A 20,403-nucleotide genomic window follows, 5' to 3' on the forward strand; every position below is an offset into this window, starting at 1 on the left:
CGCCTGCATCCAGACCAGGGGCCTAGTGGGAGCACTCTGTGCTCCTTTACTTTTTCCTCAGAAACCAGGGCATAGGGAGGAGACAGTGCCAGCCAGGTCTCACGGGCACAAGTACAACTTACCAGGTGCTGCAACATCAACTTTGAAGCAACAGAATGAAGAAAGAGAAGAAGAATTTTTCCCTTCATGGAGAAATTCTAAATAACAACAACATCCCCACTTTTGTTCAGACTAAAATTCCAGCTCAAGGTGGGGCACTGCCTAAAGACTTGTGAGCTCAATAAAGATGTAAAAACAAGTGCCAGAAGACAGCAGCCTCCCCAAAGTAGGGAAAAAGAGACTTGAGGGTGAACAGTGACGCTCTATGAGCACTGTACCACTTTGCATTTATTTTCCTGTGCTTGCCAGGTCAGAAGGTGTTGGGTAAAACTAGGCAGATCCAGCTAGTCAAGAGAGACTCACTGAGGAAGTTAAACAATCTCCCATTCTGATACCTGCACTAAGGAGGAAAGTCTGAAGTCAATTTTATAGACAAGTATGTATTTGCATGCTCCAGTATCATCTTTGTGTCTCCAGCTACGTGGGTGTTGAGGGAATTTGCTGTTTGCAAACAGACACATAGAGAGGAAATGCTCAACTTAAAAACCGTAATTAGCACTTGCTGCTGTTTTTCTGTGGCTTGCGTGCAAAATGAATTGTGCCTGGGCTGAATTTCCTGATTCTTCTGTAGTCCCTCTTTCACTAGTAACTGAAGCAATAAGAAAACTAGTGGTACTAGTTAATTGCCAATGCAGTAACGTTCATGGAGAGGAGATGAATGACACTCCTGTATTCATCTCTGCTGACCCTCCATAGTGGGAGTCAAAGAAGTTTTAAATTATGCTAGTTCCAGTGTAAAAATGAAAGAGTGCTGAAAAAACTGAGCAGTCCAACAAAAATTACAGTTCAGACAGGTCTAATTATTGGCCTGTTTCTCATATGCTACAGACACAGGATTGGGACGTACTCTAAGAATGTGATAGATACTTACAGTCTGGTAATTTTTGCAGGCAATGCAGCAATTCCTCCCCTTCCCTGTATTAATCAGATCCTCAGCCAATTTCTCTCCAAATCACCACAGGAGAAATCTTTTCGCAGACTGTTCTGTGATTTTGCAGCCACTTTTCAGCCCCATGACAGACGCAGCTCTGGGCTTTCACCTTCTAACCCTAATCCTAGGCCTTGGTTAAGCTTTAGCTCTCCCAGCACCATGGGCCACATGAACAAGCTTACAGGGCAGAAACCTTTCCACCGCTTGTGTTGTTGTTTTGCATCCCCTCTCCAGCCTCACGCCCACTGCAGGTCCAGGCTTTGCCCTCCTCTAACCCCAGCCCCAGCTCTCGGTCTGTCAGGGCCCTGAGGGCACCCACAGGCCTTACAGGTCCTGGTCACCCCCCTTGGAGCTCCCCCCCGCCCCGGCCCACAGCCCAGGACCCCATGTCAGCCCCCGGGGCCATCAGTTCCCACCCCAGCGATGCCACAGCAGGGCCAGTCTCAGCTCCCTACAGCCCTGTCCTGCCATGGCCCTCGCTGAGCCGGGCCTACCCACGGGCCCGCGTCCCGGCCTGGCCTCAGCCTGTCCCCAGCGCACAGGGTTGCCCTGATGGCCCCTGGCTGGGTGGTGGGACAGGCCCTGGCTACCCGGCCCTGCCCTGCCACCCCCCACGGGGAGCCCCCCAGCCCTGCAGCACCTGACAAGACCTTGGCATTGGCTGAGCCTTCATCCCCCTCAGCCCACAGCAGCAGCCTGCACGAAAAAGCTCTCCAGGGAAAAATCCTTTTGTGGATTTGAGCACGCAACCATCTGGTGCTCAAATCAGCACAGTCTGCGATGATGGCTTTTTCCATGAAACACCAATATTTAATAGTTCCTGAGTACGTGAAACAGAGGCTCGGGCTGTCACTGCTGTTTGACTCCCAGCCAAAGACTTTGCAAAGCAAATACGAGTGAACCGTCATGGGTGTTCCATAGTATTACCCATGTTCACTACAAGAAGAGCAAAGAGTAGCTACAGAAATTCCTACATCTAAAATCTGAAATCACACATCTTACCAAATATATAATCAGTTCACTCTCTCCTGACTATGTATTTCTCAGGCAGAAGCAATGGAAAATATAGCATCAGAGATTAGAACCTGAAACTTAAAGTTCAGATTTTGAGCATGATCTCTAAGACCAGTCCTAGCAAAAATGAATTGCACAATAGTCAGATTTCATATATAAGCAGTTTATACTTCTAGAACAGTATCTCACTGAAGGCATATCTCTATGATCTTCTGTCCAATGAGACAATGATCTCTTTGTCCACCGAGATGAACACGTAGGATGGTCAGGGGCTGGAGGCATGTAACATATGAGGAGATGCTGAGAACTGGATGTACTTAGCCTTGAGCAGGTGGAGTTCTTAGTGCTCTCTACAACTGATGAGAGGGTTTAGAGAAGACAGGGCCAGACACTCTTGGAGGTGCACAGGGACAGAAGGAGAGGCAAAAGACACCAATTGCAACACAGGAAATTCAAATTATACATAAAGATTTATTTTTTTTCCACCGTGGGCATGCCCAACCACAGGAACAGGGACTTGGAAGCTCTAAAAACTCCATCCAGAGATGTTCAAAGCTCCATGAGACATGGCCCTGAGCAACTTGATGTAACCGGACCTGAGCAGAGAGCTGGACTAGATGACCTCCAGGTGTTTCTTCCAATCTGAATTATTCTGTGATTTTTACAAACATTAGCTTTTAAGAGGCATGCAAAATATCACTGTAGCATATTTGAGTATAAGGCCTTAAACATTTGTGTCTTTGACAAATACAAAGCCAGCAAGGGATAAAATGAGATTCTGCTGTAAATTAAAGAGGAATTTTGTTTCCATGAACATCTGGGATATGTGTGTGCAATTGCCATACTGCTAAACAAAGAGCTGGCATGAAGAAAAAGAAAAGGATCTGTTTTCATTTAGGATATTGTCCCTTGGAGCTAACATATTGTATAATGCGTTTGGGGTTTAAGTGTAGTTATTTGTTAGGAATTAATTATAAACATAATTTTCAAAATTCAAGAACCGTGCTTTATGGCAGAACCAGAGATAAATCTGAATCAGAACACAGCTATAAAATCTGCCTCCTGGAAGTACTGAAAAAGCTGTAATCACTTCACAGGTACAATTTCAGAAGTTACCTACATGTGCAGGAATCCAGATTCCAGTGGTAGTCACTGTTACTTAAGCTTGTAAGCACGTCAATAATTTTTGAAAATGGGACCTAGGCTCCTGAAACATTCGCATCTCAGTGCTCTTGGAAACCTGGTCTCTTCAGCAATTTTGAATTTTTTATTCTAGGAATATATGATTCTTGTATTAACAATGTACTTGTTATTTTTAACGCAAATAAAACCTGAAACTTTTAGTCTGAACATACCTTTCTGGTTCAGGTGTAAACTTCAGCCTAGATCCATGCCATCCTTAGGCGTGGCAATTTCTTAGCAACTCTATTAATGGGAAAGTCAAAACCTCTGTGTATAGAAATTTGGTACCTAACCTGAATATAGGAAGATTGAGGCATTTGGTTGAACATCATCCCAGCTTGGCATGCTGCAAACATATAAGCTGACCCATAGGAAGTAATGAAGATTGACATTTCTGAAACAATGTCTCTCTCCTAGACCACAGCACTTTTGCAGCACAGAACAAGGCACCTGTGTGGAAAAGGGAGTCACAGCCCCAAATTTCTTTCTGGGTATAGTCACAAAGTCACACATAATGGCTGGCACCTCTCTTATTTTAGGCATGGCTGCTGGAGGAAGTGAATGGCAGCGACAGCACCTGCCCAGCCCTGCTCTCCGGGTCTAGGGAAGGGCTTACTCCCTCTCACTTTGCTGCCAGTGGCCCTGTGGATTTCACACTCCTCCCCACACAGTGCAGCATCCTCAGCTGACATTATTGGAATGAGAACCTATTCCACCCTTGCGTATCATTTAAAGACATTCCTTTGGGTTGCATGAGCTGTCATTTTTTACTCTTTTCAGGTTCAGGGAGGCCTAGAACCCATTTCTCCAGTTTCCTGGAGATAGGTTACTATACAAAAGTCAGGCATATTCGCACAGTACAATGGTATTTCCCTGAGGCACAAAGGATATCTGCTATCACCTCTTCTGTACATATATATGTGCATAAGCAGGTGTCCTGGCAGGAAGGTAAGCTTCATTCCAGCACAGAGTTGTACTTCAATGCATTTTGGTTTTGACTCAAACCGAGGTTGAGTCCATCTCCAGCCATAAGGGAAGCAAAATTTTTACATGTCCTCTCTATTTGCTCTATCATACTACTCGCTAAGCAAAAACAATGTGCTGAGCACAATATAAGCAAAAAAATCAGCACTGTGTCTGTGGCCACGTTCAAGGCATCCTGAAGATTTTGCTTCCTGTGATACCAGATGTCAATAATGTGTAACAAACTCTTACCATTATATAATATAATTTCGCATAAGACAACAATGTGACTAATTCTTACATACAAATCCTGTTTGTAGAAAGAATAAGGCATTAGAATGACAATTGTGATGAGCGAGAAATAACTCGGACAAATTCTTCTTTCCTTTGTCATTCAACAGTTACTAAATCCAATGTGATTATTCATAAAAGGCCCTTGATATTTCCTGCTCAATTTTGTTGACAATTAGTTTACTGATCCCATTGTTTGGACCCTCTGTGAAGGATATAGCCCCTGTGAAAACCCACTGACTCCTTTTGCCTGCAGTATGCCTAGCTTACCTTCTCTGACCAATTAATCCTATTGACTCAGGTGTTGCTAGTTTATCAGTCCACTCTTCACAGGTGAGCAAAGGAAATTTTATGCAAGGGCTGCTCCTATTGCTTATGTTAATCAAACATTACTGATTCAGATTTTGCCTCCTCCCAGCAAACCCCAGCATCTTTCCAGCATGCAGACAATTACATTACATACTGCGCACTTGTCTGAAGCATTTATCTGTGTTGTAGAGTTTCTCTGCAGCAGACAGCATGTCGGTGCCTGTGGATTCTCTGAATTCCCAAAGATGGGAACCAGATGCTACCATAACTACTCATACAAAAAAATAGTCTCTCCCTATAAAAAGAGCCCTTGAAGGACTTTATTCAGATTTTATGAGCCACCAAGTAGAACAGCTGGGATTTTTTTTGGTTGGGTTTGGATTTTTTGGTTTCGGGGTGGGGTTTTTCTGCATTGGTTTCATCAGTTCAGTAATTTTAAAGCACAGACATTTGTCCCAAAGCCTTTGCTTTCAGATACAATATGGTTTTTATTTCAGCTTTGGCTGCTAAATTCACCTCTTCATTTATATGTCAAACTATTAGGATGCTCTTTCCCACTCGTATGATTTTTACTGATCTACTTGTGTCAGCAATGAACGCCTGTCACCCTTGCTGACTGATGTTCTCAACTGAAGAGGCAAAGGAAGAAGTAAAGCATTTATAACTTCAGGAAGGCTTTTTTTTTTTTTTTTTAATGATATATACTGATGGACTTTCTGAAACAGACAAGAAACTGATGGAATCTCAAAAGAACAGGGAAACAATACACCACTAAAGCATATGCGTGCCCAGAGAAACTACGAAAACCCCAAAGATTCCCACATCTTGTTGCATAAAAAGGCAAAAATGAAAATTCCAGATACTGGCAGTTTAAAAAAAACAAACAACAAACAAACAAAAACCAAAACCCAGACCTTAGAAGTTCATCTACAAAAAACCTCACCAATTAAAAGACTGACTTGTTAATCACTCCTAGCTAAATTAAGAAAATTAATAATTTACCCTTTTCTTCATGGAAATTTTTTCTTGTGCTTTGTTACAGTGTTGCTGTCTGAAAAAGGAGCAGAAATAAAATTCCTTGTTGCTGCACCTTCACACACAAGTATGTCTTCCCAGATTAAGTGAGACTATTATGACTCTCTAATGAAACTTCCAGCAAAAGCAATGGATCATCCCTACATTAAATCTCTTAAAGCCCCCCCAAACTGTGGTTAACTACAGCCTTTTTCATTCAAATATCAATTTTAATTTAAAAAGCAGACACCAAAAGAGAACTCTCTGCTACTCTTGTTCATTTCAGCAGGTCATTGCCCTTTCCTAAACATGCTTCCTAAACATGCACACTTCATTATGATTCTGAGTTTGTCTAGATTCAACTTCCTGCCATTACATCTTGACATGCTTTTGTCTGCTAGACTGGAATCCTCTAGTGTCACATTTCTGTTCCCTGTAGAGGTTCCCTGCACACTGTCAACACATCTCTTTCTAAATCTGTTTGATAAACTAAAGTCAAGCTGTTGGAAGGCATGTTTTCCAAACTTCTAATCATCTTAGTGTCTCTTCTCTGAGGCTTCTACATTTTTTCAACATCTTTCTTGACTGTGGACATCAGAACTAGACAGAGTATTCTAGCAGTGGCCATATCTAATCCTAATGCAGAGTTAAAGTAACTTCCCAGTCTCTCTTCATATGTTCTTATTCTTACAGATATTCAAGAGTTCTATTAGCCCTCCTGACCACAGTGTCCCACTGTGCGCTCATATGCAACTAATTAACTGTGACACGGAGATCCTTTCCAGTAAGCGCTTCTTAGTACATAGGTTCCTATTCTGTAAGCATGGTCTACATTCTTTACTATTGGATTTATGATATGACATTTGGCATTGATGTAACACCTATTGTTGGTCCAGAGGACTAAGCAATCTGTTACTAACAACCTTCCCAACACCACCTGAAAGCTTTAACAATATTTTTCCAGTTAATGCCCAATGGCATTCTGTATCTCCACAGAATCCCAACAGGAGCAGAATCATTTAATATAATACATATTTCATCTAGTTTAGTCTATTTAATGCATTCCCAATTTGTTTCGTGTTGCTGTAAAGTATTAATCAAGAATTCACAGGGTGTTAGATCAGGGAAATCCACAGAGATTATATTGTATCAGTTGTACTTTAACTAAATACGTAATCACTTCAGGAAAAACAATTCAAGCCAATATGACCCAAAACCTGTTTTCCATAATCCTACACTCATTGGCAATACATATTTTTATTTTTTTTTTAAATTGTATCCCATCCCTGGTATTTTCCTGTTTGCCCTGGATTAATGTCAAGTCCAGTATTGTTCCTGGAGACCTGGATTGTTCCACTAAACCCATAAATAGTGGCATATAGTTCACTGGTGCTCCCAGAATTTCATGATTTAGTGAAATACTTATATTTCCTTTTCAGAGTCTTATTTTGTTTTCCTTCCTTCTAGTCCCATTCCCATGCATAGCTTGATTCAAGAGATATATGTATTCCTCATTCCTAGGAGTTCACAACATTATTTCACAAGTTCTGCAATACAGAATGTTTCTCTTCAACCTGTGGAATCATAGGATTATTATTCTCAGCTTTCATTATGCAAGTCCACTTCTGACCTTCATGCATGCAGGGAGGGGGGGGCAACCACACAACAAAAACCAACCAAGAATCTCTGTGTGTGAAACCTAAAGACACTTACAACTCAAAGGAGGCCAACAGAAATGCCAGCTTTGGAGCACACACCCTACTGTGTAGTGTCCTATGGAGACAACCAAAATAAATCAGAATAAGCAAGGTTCAAACAGGAAGTCCAGGGCTAATTAACTGCCCTGAACTAAAGGCCATGGGGCCCTTGGGAATCTCTGAACAGTGCTATCTTGCACATTTTAGAAATACATATTTGGACATAACTCAGATGTCTTTCACCTTGCACAACTAGTCAGATATTTCCACAACGTCACATAGCTGAATTAAAGTAGTTCTGTCTTAATAAAAGGTTGATGCTGCTGTAGGAAGGGACAAACATGGTGGGAGAGCTGGAAAAGGAATAGCTATTGCAGTGAAAAAGCTTAGATTCACATTAATTTGTTTCTCTTTCATTAATAGAAAGCAAAAGGAGAAACAGGCAAATTTGAACTTTCATACAGTGTTGATATGCTCTATCGTGGACAGGTTAGTAACTCAGCTTGCTTATAGATGGCTTGAACAAGAGACACAATACTGTGTAATTTCTCTCTATGTACTTTTTCCTTTCCAGTAAAAGGCTGGCTGATTTCTCCCTTTATTTGCATACAAAGAGGTATTCCGAAAAGAAATGGAAATAACTTTTGCTAATATTGTCTTTTCTGTCTTTGCCTAAATTTCCACAGTTTTCACTTATCCAGGATTCTTTCTTAGATTCAAAGAGATTACTGCTGTAATTCTCACAACAGAGTAACTACCTTGGTTCCTTTCTGTCATGACTGTTGGGATAATAAAACCAAAGATTGCCTCACTATTTATCAGCAGTAGTTTTTAGCCTGGTTATTCAAAGAAATGAGGATGACTAATATTCAGTCTATGTGAATCTCTCTGACTATACCCTAAAATGACATCTGAATCCATTGACCAATGTTAACCAGAAGAATAGAGATCTTAAAGAAATTTTCTATTAATTTCCTGAAAATAGACAGCTGAATAGAAGAGGCAGACCCTGTCAACACTTTGACTGAAGAAATTGCTGCCAATTCTTTATTAAACAACAGAAAATACACTTGAATTCCCTCTAGAATTCCCCAATCATAAGAAAACCTCTAAAGCTACAGCCCAAAGTAATGAAATCTCAAGAAATGCATTCACAGGGAAACCATTAGCTGCAATGTTCCTGTAACTACTTATTTCCTAAATGTGTACATTAGTTTCTTGGTTTATCCTTTAACAGGTCTGTCTCCTGAAAGGCAGCTAGTAATGTCAAATCAGGATGCGTGGTAGAATGCTCTGGAGCCCATCCTGTATGCAATGCACACATGTAATCATGAACTTGAGTTACTCAGAAAAGACCAAACTAATAGCTTGACTGAAATATGGCAATGGGCAGCAGTTGTAAAATGGACATCATGTTCAATCTACAGCTGAGCAAAGAGGTGAGGTTCTAAATCTCTATTTGCCACAATCCACCTAGTCATGTACGCAGGTTTACTGTGGTCTTATCATATTTTATAATCACATCCCAGGGATGCTTATATACAAGCCCAACTGGCAGTTGTCTACCTAATGTTAAATTATTTGGCATTAAACAAATACTTCAACATTTCAACCCATTTTCTTGTTGGAGTTTTTATTCTATGAGCAAGGAAAATAAAATGGTCTGTATTCACTGGTAATTGTAAGGAAAAACCATTCAGCAGCTGAATAGATTGCGCTCAAGGTTAAAAAAAACACTGACTCTTTGAGCAGGTGGTGGAGAACTCTACAGACAGGGTAAATCACAGCTGGAATTTCAAGGCTGCTGGGACAGCGCTGTAACAGTACTTCTTGTAACAGGAAAGCAGTAATCAGAATACAAAGTTTGCCACTCTGAACTTCCAGGTGTTTAGGAAAAAGTCTTCTTACTATGGATTTATGATCTCTTTGAGTGAAGGTTAGTTTGATGGTGTTAAAAACAGAGGGAAAAAACAACTGATGGTGCATATAATTTTCTGCTATAGAAAGTGCAACTACATCAATTCATCTTTCTCTCTCCACAAGCCAAGATAGAGACACTATAAATCAAAACTCTTATGTCAGGTTTAAGGGAAGCAAGAAATATGCAAAACAGTAAATCAACACGAGGTTGCCTATACTATAGTTGGCAGTCACAACTATACTAGAAGTCAGAAGATTAATGCTGACCATTTTTATTTCCACTGCCCTAAGACTAAAAGGCAAGATTAAACACCAAGAGACTTTGGTAACAGGTGCTGAGGGATTACTGTATATGCTGCTAGCGATTTTTCTCAATGTACATGTCAGGTGTAGGGAAAGGCAGTGCCAAGGGAAGGAAATAGCCTGAGTTCCTTTTAAGTTTTCCTAAATCAGCAGGGAACGGGGTGTTCATGTAACAAGGACTCTGGCACCCCAAAACCCACCTCTTAGAAATTAGAAGGCCAAACCTATCCTTAGTTAGCGTCCCCTTTTGTGATCTACTGAAATCAGCAGGAAATCACAAGACGTGGCGAGAAGTAGAAAAGAAGTTACCTCTGTTTTAGCATAGTGTATGGAGAGCAGCAGGAGTTCAGCTTCCATACACCTAGGTACTTTTGTACTGAATGCTTGAAAACACCTAGGACAATTAGTAATACAAATCCATGAAAAATTGCCTCCTTCCTTAGCAAACCACAAAAATAACCAGTGCCTCAGTGCCTTATCATCAGCATCCAATATTCTTCCCAGGAATGCAAAGCATTTATCAGTACATAACATCCAAGACATGAGAGCTGCAGCAAGAATGGCGCCAGTACAGTCATTTACAGGTCTAAAGCTTCTCATCTGTAATAGCAGCAATCAGTGAGGTACAAATAGAGAAAGCAAACTTTAAGCTAAGGCAACATCTCAGAAACATCAGACAAAGGCCATTGCTAACTACTGAAGACAGGAAGCGTCTTGGTTACCTTCTTCTGCCTCGACAGAGACTACATAACAGAGCTTCTACGAAGCATGTACATTGCATGAAGTAGATTAAGTAGGTGTTTGCATTACTGGCTCTTTTCATTGTAATATAATCAGTTATTGACTCTAGGATTGGAGAGAGATGGACAGTGTTTGCTTACTAGCTAATGGAGTCCCTGGTTACCATAAATTTTCAGGGAGTTGTAATTGAGAAAATAAGCAGACAGAAAAAAAAGGAGGGAAAAGCACATATAAATGTACTGTATTCCCAGATGAATTTTTTTAATTTAAAAATTGAACATAACTGATCATTTAAAAATTAATAGGGAAAATGAATTCTAGATGGAAATTCATAAACTTGTATACATAAAAAAAGTAAAAATGAAAATTATGCAAAGCACTCACACATTTACAGAAACAAAAAGTTGTAAATAAACACCACACCACAGATCATTACAGGAATTTGAAAAACTCTAAGATTCTGCTTTTCAGGCAATATATATTAAAAACAATTAATATAATGAATTATACCTAGGACACAAGTATTTTAAAATAAGGAGACATCTATTTTAAAATAATCTCTTAAGCACAAAAAATTTCATGGTATGTGTTCTTTGCTTTACAGTACCAGATATTCATAACATGGAATTGGGGACTGCATCACAGAGAAAAAACATAGTATCTCAAAATTTCCCAAAGACTAAGGGAAGAAAGGGGAGCTTTACTTAGAAAATTATCGAGATTTCTCAAGGCTCTGAAAGGCTAGTTACACAAGAAACTTGAAATCTTGATGACCATTTCAATAATATTATTCAGTGATTGCCATTACCATCAATACTAAACATACCATATGTGGGGCAAGTGCAGATCAGAAAACACTCATTTTGTGCAGCGCACAGAAGCAGGTGTAGCATATTTCAATACGGACATATCATCAAAGTAACATACCTTTTGTGGATTGGAATCTTAATTTCTCTGTTCAACGGTCAATAAATTGTTCCCGGATAGTAATGTTTTACTTCACATTGTTCTAAATAATTATTTTTAAAACACGTTTAGTCCAGAAAACTATATTTGTTAACTTAAGGTAAATGCCCCTCTACATCTGAAGTGGATTACTTTGACACTGGGAACATGAGGAAGATTTACATCCTTTTTATCAGTTACGTACTTTGAGGCTAAGCAGATGGCACACCCCTGCAAGTATAGTATTCTATGATAATCTAAGGGTAATTTTAGCTTACTTCTTTTTGTAGCTCCATGGAACGCTCCCAAAATCCTGTTTAAAAATCAGGGTCCATTATCTGTATTTTGAGCTATGAATAAAATCTATTGATCTGCAGCCAAATTACAGTGGATCTAATTGGCATGAAGATTCAAATTATTTCTGTTTACAGCCCAATGCCAAATTAAACATATCACAACTAGATTTCCAACACAGGTCTAAACATGGATACGTTTTCTTAAGTTTTTGTTTAAATAGCAGCAGCGTGCAAGTATCTAAAGATTCAAACACCATGGTTTCGGACATGTACCCTACAGACTTCCTATTAAAAATGGACTTTGTCTGGAATCTTGTTGCTGAACCTTTTTGTAATCAAAAGATACGAACAGATTCAAACAAAACTGCCATAGGGAATGTGTCAGCTTTGGAAAAAAAAAAAAAAAATCACTGGAAATTGTTTGGCACCCAAGATAGAACTACTATGCAAAATTAGAAATCATTCAAATACCTTTGCTTTCCCTCATCCAGATGTGGCACTTAAGTCCTAATTTTTTTATTCTGTATCAGATCATTGCCTCCACTACTAGGCACTGGCTATTCTTGCATGTAGCTCACGCAGTCTTTCCTGCTAGGACATTTTTATTTTGTTTACACTGAACCATAGAAAAAGAGTATTCTTTATGCCCCAACTGCCAGCCACCTTTGGCTGCAGGAGAGTCAAGATTCCCTTTTGGTTGGCATTTACTTTATACACGTGAAATAACACCAACAACAGGAAGCAGAAATGGCCTGTTAGTTGGGGCTCTCACAGTAATGGGGAGCACAGAAAAACAGTGACTATGAACATAGATCTCCTACATTTCTGATGAATGTTGAGCAAATTTGAAAAAACAGCCCCTGAAGTTGTGCACTCAAACCTAGGTGCCAATTTTAAATATTTGTTTCATGGTCTTTCAGGTTGACTGAGATCATTGTGATTGAAATTTCCCCTACTAGTCAGCCCCAAGACAGGCTTTGAAGGTAGAAATATTTGTGAAAATTATTTACAGATGTTTTAAAACTTGCTGCGAGCATTCCTACCGAAAGACAGTCTATGGATCTTTTATCTTAACATTCCCCTTTTTACATATTTCTTATGCAGTATATGATGAGGATGAGGGAAAAGAGTAGAAATTCTGATCATGGTTGTTAATATATAGTTCTTCAAAATGTCCGAGACTGACTGCAATTTAACCATTAAGTTTAGTTTGTTCAGCTAATGAAAGAAAATCTTGTTAGGTTCTGCATAGTTTAGACAGCAAGAAACCAAAATATGTTTTCACCTAAATCTCAGAAAATAATTTTCTCTTAAGGATGTTGAGGTCACCAATACTTGACATCGAGGACTTCTCAAGCAGTGCCTAAGCCAGGGAACCACTGCATGGCTTGAAAGAGCAGTTCATGAAAAAGCACTGTCATCCGAGTCATCTGCAGTTCAGACCACTTAAAAACATTTAAAACTTCAACAGAACTTTCTTCAGAAAGGCACAGGGCACAGGACAAGCAGCTTTCACCCTCTGGGAGATTCCAGACCTGGCTCCACATCTGCTAGCATAACACTTCAGCTACACCACTTAGAGCCAGACTACTGATACAAATCAGATGCTTCTCCCACGGAGCTTCCCAAGCCAAAGCTGGGCTCTGTGGTACAGGGACACCCACTCCAACCCATCTCCTTCTCTACTATCTGCTGCCTCTGTTTCTTACCTGCTTTTGCTGCATGTGTTCTGACAAACCGTGTTGCAATGCCAGGAAAAGTTTGTTTTTGTGAGCTTCCCCCAGACCTCCGAAAAATTCAAGCCAGGACCTTAAAATGGTATGACTAATTTAAACCAATACACAGCCTTTAAGGAAAAGCCCTGGTGTTCCTGGATTCTAAGCCTTTGGGCTTTAAAAATTTTCCCCATAAGCAGAAAGATTGTGCAGACTAGCTCATTACTTTAAGTTTCAACAAAAGTCACATAATATTGCAGCTATAAGGAAAACCAGCAATCATCAAAAGTTGCATGATAAGCTGACAGTTTATCACGTACGTGCAAAAAAACAGTGAGGCATGAGACTCTGGAGTGCTAAGTCATCAAAACAGCACAGTGGCTTTAACAAGAGGGACCTACAAATACTGTCCTCCTAAAAGCTTTGTGGTTCATGCAATATGTACCAGAATTTTTAAAAAGATTCAAAAAAGATTCTCAGGAGTGGAAGGGAAATCTGTGGAGCATTCAGCAGCATTTTGAACACAACATTCACAATACCCCTTGCCAGTAAGGCATTGCCTCACCTCCTCCTCCCCCAGCTGCCAAACAACACTGGGATGGAGAATGGGTGTGGAAAGGGTCACCAGCAGTTTTTCCAAGAATGGAGGTAATTGTAACTAGAGCTTATCCCATGCTGAGTAGCTACATGTCAGTTATACATGAAGCTAAGGTTTTCTATTCTCATTTTGTCTCAAAATAAGAAGTTTTTAAAAAATCCAGACATTTCTGCATTTCATTTGGAAAACATGCCTTGCTACACCTACAACAGTAGCATTGTGTGGCCCTGCTTAGTGTTCAAGCTGCATAAAGACATGGAAAATGATCCCTAGAACAGATTTTTCAGGCTACTTTCAAGATTATCTATATTCCCATTAGGCTCAATTAATCCAAATATGACTGTATCTGATTTCAGACCGAGGCGGGCTTTTGTTCAAGATACACTGTTATATTTCCTGACCAGCAACAGGAAACAATTTTCAAGACTACCATTTAAAAATATCTCCTTCTCAAAAATTTTTACCTTTTTTTGAGGTCCAAAGTGAAATGGGCCTTTAAGTTTCTCCTTTGTCCTGATGCAATAAAAGTTTTTCCTTTCCAAGAAAGCAAGCTTACTGTGACAAGGCAAACAAGGAAGAATACCAAGATCCCCAAAACTTTTAGGTATTGTATTGAAAAGCTCTGGTCCAGTTTTGAGTTCTAGTTCCCGCACCATGCTATCACCCTTTGAGAGACTATTAAAACTCCACAGCCCAGCCACAACAGTGAAGTTTTATTCAGAAGGGCAGGCTTGTTTATGGAGTAGCCAGGCCAAAGCTGAAGTCAGAGTCCCAGAAATTTTCTCCATGTAGAAACCAGCATAGATAGGAACAAGGTTCAGTACAATGCCCCTTGACCTGCTAGAGCTTTACAAAGATGCCAGGGAGATGAGCAACGGAAGGCCTTTCCCTCAGTTCTTTGGCATCATCACCACCAGCATATTACTTTTCTCTTAACTGGAGGTGGCACACTCCTACTTTGCGCTTGGAGGACACAAGGCAAGAGGTTAGTAGACCTGAGACTGCGATGGCCCAAAAATGTAGTGCGTCTTATGACAAAGATCCAAACTGGAGGCAAAAGTTTACTCATGTAAAAATCCTAAAATGCTCTTTTTGTGTAAAGAATCTTACCATAATTTCACATTCACTAAATGAATTATTTTCATCACAAATGTGTACTAAGAAGCAAGATGATGGTAAATTAGCATGGATTGGAGGATATCTGAGACAAAAATGAGTGATAACCCCGAACAGAAAGGCAAATTTGGTGTTTATCCTTACAAGTACAATCGATTGAATTCAGTTTCTGTGTCAGAATCACCATTAGAAATTCATTATTCATACCTGTATCATCCATTATTCATAAGCCTACCAGCAGAGCACTTTAGACAGTTTTCAATGTTTGTTCCTTTAAAACACTCACATACTGTCCCATGGGAATCCTGACATATCATAAGTTCTCTTGCAGCGATATCCCGACAAATGACAATTCATAGGTTGCAGCCCCTTTAGCTGGCTTGGAAATCTGTTCAGCTACACATCATGAAACATAACAGTCAAGTACTGAGACAAGTGATAAGTCTCCTGGCTTTTCAAAAGATTGAAAGTCACTGTGGCCTTCAGACACTTCTCCATAGCTCAATGCCAGCTGTAAGCCAGTCAAGTGAGTATCACTGTTAGGCTAGCAGTGCCTGAGAACAGAAAAATTATGAGCTCCCAGTATTGCACTCCTGATGCTTCTCAAGTAATTACAACCAAAAGTTCCCATGGATGCCTTGACATTTCCTCCATACTGCAGCATTTTAGTTAATTGGGTTTCTTCCTGATGATGGATGACTTTCATATCTGAACCTCATCTGAGGTTTGCTTTCCTTGTTGGGAACTTAGAGTGGAATACTGTGGGACATTATTCAAATTTTAAAAGAATATTTTCTACTCTTCTACTTCCAACTTCAGCTTCACATTAGCAAATTTCCCTGGCTGTGTAATAATTTCTTACTGACCATGACAACATCATATGTGACACACGTTCAAAAAAACCAGGCATAGCTGCTAGTCAGTACTCCGTGTGCCACTTACAATCAGAAAAAGCAAAAGTTTAGAACTCATATGCCTGGTACAAATGACTGTTTCATATTGTAAACAGCGCACCACATTAATGAGTTTGACAACCACTGCCTTCTACTTTGTATTTCATAATACACATACATGTGGGTTTTCACACTTCTTACCACCACTTTATAAAAATGCAAATAGACACATAAGTTGTAAAACAAAAATTAATGAGAGATCCACATTTTGAAAACAAGTTGTGCATTTTCTTGTCAAAAGGTCAAGCAGTGAACAACTGGCTTGGATTTGCTGCTCGAACTGTCAGCAGATGATATAACTTGAAGCCCAGAACAAAACTGACTTATATAAGTGATATTAATGTAATTATGCAATACCCCAAACTGAACCAGGCATTCAGTTTAAAAATAAACAGTCTAAACATGAGATCTCTGCTGGGCCAAGCATACCCAAGGATTCAAACCATCAGCTAGAAACTTAACAGAGTTCTTAAAATGCTGTGATACGCACTACAGATTTTGAGTAAATTTAATTAGTTTCCTACATTTCAGCAGAGTATATTAAGAGCAAATTAATTCTCTCAGCATAAAACAGTGAAACAATGAAGAAGAATGAGTTAAACCATCTTCATAAATCAGTTCATGCTAACATATGTGCTAATCCCAATCTGCACTCTGGTTAGATATTACCATATGAGTACATTCAGCAACTTTAATTTAAACTTGAAGTTAAACAGAAAAGGGCAGCAAATTGAGACCACTGTCATCATTCACACTTGCTATTGCAGCATCACATCTGTAGAGAAAAAATGGCAGAGCTGCCCCAAACAATATTCACTGGATCTTCTAAAATGCTATTCTTAATCCTCTTAATGACTCACTTGTGTGACACTGACTGAACATATGCAGTCCTCATGTTTGTGAGGAAAAATAGGAGAGGAAAATCTTCTTTCCAGATTTACAGAGCCCAACAACTTCATAAGTTTTCCATTTACCTTTAAAATAAAATAGAATCATGTGGAATTACTAATAGTTGGCTCTCTAAAGGGTAGGAAATTCATCTGAATATGCCTGAGGTGTTCACTCAAAAGTTCACTCCATGTTTTGAAATTCAGATCTCTCACTAGACTGGATTGGAAGTGCTGTAAAAATAGCTTATTGTCTTATTTCATTACTTCCACAACTCTTCCCAAGTCAGTCTTGTAATTATTGAAAAGCATTAAGAGACAAGGATTATTTCAACTTCTTCAGTTACATAAGGATTCAACTGGGCTAAAAAGATTATATTCTGCAAATATATGCAGATTATATCCTGCAGAGCATATTTCTGCACAGAAAACTATTTCCATTGTTGATAATGGATATTTCACTTATTAGCTGCTATGCCCATTAAGCAAACCATTTTTACTAAAAAATTAATAAAGACAGTCATAAGATTTTTTTAATGAAACTTTATCTCACTGAGATTTTTCTGAAACATTGGCTGAATATTCAACAGAAGGGGTGTTCTAAGGCTGAATTTAGGCCCTCAGGTCAACTCAACGGCATGGCAGGGACAGAAACTGAAATCCAAAACCTTAACTTTTCAGTCTGAAAATGGAAATCTTGATAATTTCCCTAGATGGAAGTAAATTCAATAAAGCCTGAAGGTTGCCTGCTGAACGGAACTATCCACCTCCAGTTAGCTCTACAATTGATTGCCTATCTCAGAAAATTACTTGGATGGGCCCTTCTCATTCAGGGATACACCCCTCCAAAAATGTCACTAAATCGGGTATTATTTTGGGAGCACAATCACATCTTAACCCAAATCAAGAATTAAAGGGACGTTTTGCAGAAGAGGGTAGAAGTATCATCCCCATCTTACAGACAAATGCATACAGGTGGATTAAACAACATTTTCATGGTAATCCCTGCAAGTTTATGATAGATCTGTATCTATAGCCATGTTTCAACACGTGTGCTGTAGTCTGTCAACCCCACTTCTTCACTACAGAATCAACTCCTTTGAAAGAAATTATGTTTCCAGAGACGGAAAATCTGAGAAATCTCTCTTACCTGGCAAAAAATGATGCTGCCACGGAGGTGCCTGTGGATACTTCACTGGCAACATATGCGCTCTGGGAAGCAGGGAAGCTGTACAAGGAGGGTTTATCTGCATTGTAGCGGTTCAATGCTGCTTCAGTCAGGCCCTCTCGACTAGTCTCTGTCATAAGCTGAGATATCTGAAGACAGAAAAAACCAAAAGTGTCATCAGCTAAAGCTCGCTTAGCTGACCCCTCCTCATCCAGAAGTACCTCTGGGTTACAGATGGAGTAAGAGAGGCATTCCATTCACTACATCTTTGCTGCTTTGTGAACAAGTTTATTGCTTCTGTCATGATGATCTACAGTACTTTGGCTCAGCTCTAACCTTGTCTGCATTAAAACTAATGGGATAAATTCATCCCATCACTAGAAATGTCAATAATGTCTATGGCTTTCCATCCATATGGAAAAGAAAGAGTAAACCATAATCCTTCCTCAGTTTTACCTCAGGGTACAAGAAAGACAGCTTAGATACATGTAAGATATTTATATTTTACTTCAGGAAAAAAAATACATTTGTTTGCCTTTGTAAAATAACAGCACTAGCGTATTAAGTATTTTTGTTACCTTTCTCCAGAAAAGCCAGCATGCAGCATAGGAAGGAGTCCCTTGGGATCCTAGACTATTTATCATCTCTCTGGAAAATTGGGATCATTACCACTCACTTTCACGGGCTTTTTTAAAAAGGTTTTAAATATCCTGTGATTTCATTCTTCTGATGACCCATTTGACATTTTTTCCCCTGTTAGGAAACCTCGTCTCAGCCATTCATTGTCTGGAAAAAGCATATGGAGTTTAACCAGGCTTGACCCAGCTCTCCCCAAATTAACTGAAAGATCTTTATTGAGTTCAGAGAAATCTAGGTCAGCCCTGTTGAAGTACTTCTTCAAAACTTTGATTTCAATTTCTTGACTATTACTTCTGCATGAACTTACAGTGCTGTGATGTCATCTATTGTACTTCATGCAACTTCTAACAGCTTCGCTTTCCTCTTTCCCTCATTTCAACCACAAATAACTTTTGTTAGCTAATGCGTGTCACAAAATTGCAACATATGCCTAAAAAGAACACTCCCAAATTATTGCTAGCAATCATCCAGGCGTAGCTTCCTTCCTCCCGCAAAAAGTTTGCAAGAACCCGTCTTTCGAATGTTCAATTTCAGTTCTCATGCCTATCCTTACCACCACAATAACAACAGAACATCTTTGTGAGGCACATCAAGAAAGGTACTTGAGATAAATCTGTAGTTCTTTTTCCGGTTAGGCTTGCTTTATTTCAGCTATTAAACATTTCAGTTATTAAAGGCAAAGTTGAAGAACTGTGATTTGTACTTGGGAGGGGAAGAGACATGTCATATGGCAACATTTTTTAGATCAACTCTCAAGCCACCTCTGGTCCTTTTATAGAGAACTGTTACCCATTCTACCATGGCTAAGAGAGTAATCTAAGAGTTTATCCTTATTTTACGTATTTTTAGGCCAATCAGTTGTAATGCTTCAAGAACACGAATGCTAAACTAGTCACTCTATTTCATGAGGAACCAGTAAAATTGCTGAAAGTGCCCCTATCATGTCAGTCACACACTGAGCCCTTCTAATTTACCGATTCACTACACTGAATGAGCAGCGCTCTCAGAAGCTGAAATCCTGGATTTAAATCATCTCGTACTACTGTTAAAAAGCAGGAATTTAGGCTGGCTGCCAGGATACCTCCCTACATTACCAGCATGCAGGCAAACAGATATTTGTTCTTCAGTGTTCTGCTAACCTATGTATGTCCACTTGGGGCATCCAACACACTTGAATTCACTAAGCAATAATTCCTCAAATTTTCCATATTTTTTCCTAACTCAGCTATTTATGTTTGCAGTGAACTAGCACAAGACTCTCCCCTATCCCCTCAAATTATCCTAAAACCAGTTTCATCATCTAACATGTTGGGAACTGCTAAGCAGACAGATTTTAAAAGCTCTCCCTTCAGAGCAGAGTATACCTATAAACCTAACCTCATCCTAGTACATCCAATTCATATATCTGAAAATCAGGGATGGATCATTATTAATCAATTGCCTTTGCTGACAGTGTCACCAGGAAGTGCCACTCACTTCCATGGCAACCTGACAACAGTTAAGAAGTTGATGAGTTGACTTATCTCAACTATAATCTCGATTGCAATCATAACCTCCCCATA

The 20,403-nt window shown here is 39.5% G+C and overlaps 1 protein-coding gene across 1 annotated transcript in view; it reads right to left on the minus strand.

Moving 5' to 3' along the window:
• The window catches only part of KIF26B (kinesin family member 26B), a 312,864-nt gene that overhangs the window by 168,459 nt on the left and 124,002 nt on the right, over positions 1–20,403 (minus strand). The window contains exon 4 of the mRNA XM_049830857.1: positions 18,185–18,351. Within this exon, the coding sequence (XP_049686814.1) occupies positions 18,185–18,351 (167 nt within the window). The remainder of the gene's footprint in view (positions 1–18,184; positions 18,352–20,403) is intronic.

This window comes from Accipiter gentilis, chromosome 28, assembly GCF_929443795.1.
Source record: "Accipiter gentilis chromosome 28, bAccGen1.1, whole genome shotgun sequence".
In the NCBI taxonomy this organism is placed as follows: Eukaryota; Metazoa; Chordata; class Aves; order Accipitriformes; family Accipitridae; genus Astur; species Astur gentilis.